The sequence below is a fragment of the Formica exsecta genome, unplaced genomic scaffold, assembly GCF_003651465.1.
Source record: "Formica exsecta isolate Colony F162 unplaced genomic scaffold, ASM365146v1 scaffold180, whole genome shotgun sequence".
NCBI lineage: Eukaryota > Metazoa > Arthropoda > Insecta > Hymenoptera > Formicidae > Formica > Formica exsecta.
In genome coordinates, this window is record NW_021849114.1 from 11,700 (window position 1) to 13,504 (window position 1,805).

Consider the following 1,805-nt stretch of genomic DNA (forward strand, 5'->3'; position numbering starts at 1 on the left):
CCACGGACATTCCCGATCGCGCGTATAGCCCGATCGCACGAAAATGGCCGAAAACGCGTCTCACGTGGAACTTTCAGGTAGCTAGCGAGGAACTCTCGCGAACGGCCGAAGCGGCGTTTGCGTTATGGTGGTGAATTCGTCGCTAACCTTCGCGCGCGACCCGCTGCGACCCGATATACTGATATCGTATCGAACGGGCGCGCACACTTACGCGAATTGCCGGAACATCGGCGTTTGCCCGGCGACCTTCGACGGTCCCGGGGGAGCCCCAGCTCACGCGTTCTTTCCCTCGGGAGCGACCGACTTCGCGTCGGAGGTGCACGTTGACGATTCGGAACCGTGGTACGTGTCTAAATAAGAATCTTCCCAACACGCATCACTTGTTGCAAACGCTGACGCACGAGATCGGCCACGCGTTGGGTCTACAACACAGCATGCGCAACGACTCGATAATGTTTCCGTATATACCCGATATCGATAATCAATTTCCAGTTAAGCTGAGCATAGAGGATGTTCTCGCTATACAGAATCTGTACGGGTCTCACGACGACGGAAACTATTCGACGGCGACTCCCGCGACCACCGCGGCGCCCGCTACGACGAGCGTCGCGCCAACCGACCCCACGCGCGCGGATCTCTGCGATTTGCGGCGCGTGGACGCCGCGCTGATAATGAATCACCGATTGTACATAGCTAATCGCTGCAATGTGTGGTCGGTCGATGTGACCGAGAGACGCTACGGTAGACCCATGACGCTCACGGATTACGCGGCGTTTCTCCCGGCGAATTTCACGCGCCTATCCGCCGCGTATCGAAGACCCTCGAGCGATCTCGCGCTATTCGCGAACGATTCAATCTACCTCGCGGAATATCCCAGCCTTAAGCTAAAATCGGGTGGGCCGAGATATCTCCACGATATCGGACATCCCCGAAACGTTTAGATCAACACTGCGATAAACACGCACACGGGACGAACCTACGCGATCTACGACGACGACAAGGTAGCGGAAATCGACGAGTGTCGCATGATAGTCATTAGACACGCTCCGTTAAAAGATATATTTCCCGGAATACCGCCCGCGATAACGTCGGCCTTTCGATATATCGACGGCAATCTATATTTCTTCGCCAAACGTCAGTTCTACGCCTTCACGAATATCGTAACGAATTCACGAATATCGTAACTTCGGCGGGTCCTTTCGATCTACACGCGCTCGGTATCGAGTGTCCTACGGATGGGCTGCTAAGACAATTGCGCGATCTCCTCAGTCGCATCTATCGTCTCGGCGACGCGACCGAGAGAGAGAGGATCGACGAGGGGGACGACTAGAGCGACTCTGCCGTCATTTTTAAAAAATAGAATATAAGAGAGGACGCGCGCGAAAGGGGAAGAAGCGATCTCTACGCGAGTATATAAAGACCATCCATCAGTTAAGCGCTTCATTGTCGACGGAGAACGCCGAAGCCTACGAACGAGAAAAATCGAGCGATAATGTACGCGACAATGGGGGGCTACCGCAACAGCAGCACTCGTTCGACGATCGATCGAGGCTAACCGAGCGAGACCGCGAGGATAGCGCGGGATACGTTAAAAGAGCTAAACAGGACAATGGGTAAGACTATTAAACGTTTTTTCAAACTAATAATCCACTAGCGTCGTTTCTCTTATCGCCCGCATCCATTTTCAGACGAGATCGCGACCGGATGCCGAGACGCGACGCGGACGTCTCGATCGCGCGACCGCTCAGAATCTTAGGAAGACGCTACCCATTGACCAAAATCGCGTACAAACATTTCGAGGTCAG

At 54.2% G+C, this 1,805-nt stretch overlaps 1 protein-coding gene across 1 annotated transcript; it reads left to right on the forward strand.

Moving 5' to 3' along the window:
• The first annotated feature begins 434 nt into the window (after positions 1-434).
• LOC115233649 lies at positions 435-941 on the forward strand. The gene has a single exon (XM_029804195.1). It carries the CDS (start codon positions 435-437, stop codon positions 939-941), a length of 507 nt encoding a protein of 168 aa, XP_029660055.1.
• The last annotated feature ends 864 nt before the right edge of the window (positions 942-1,805 follow it).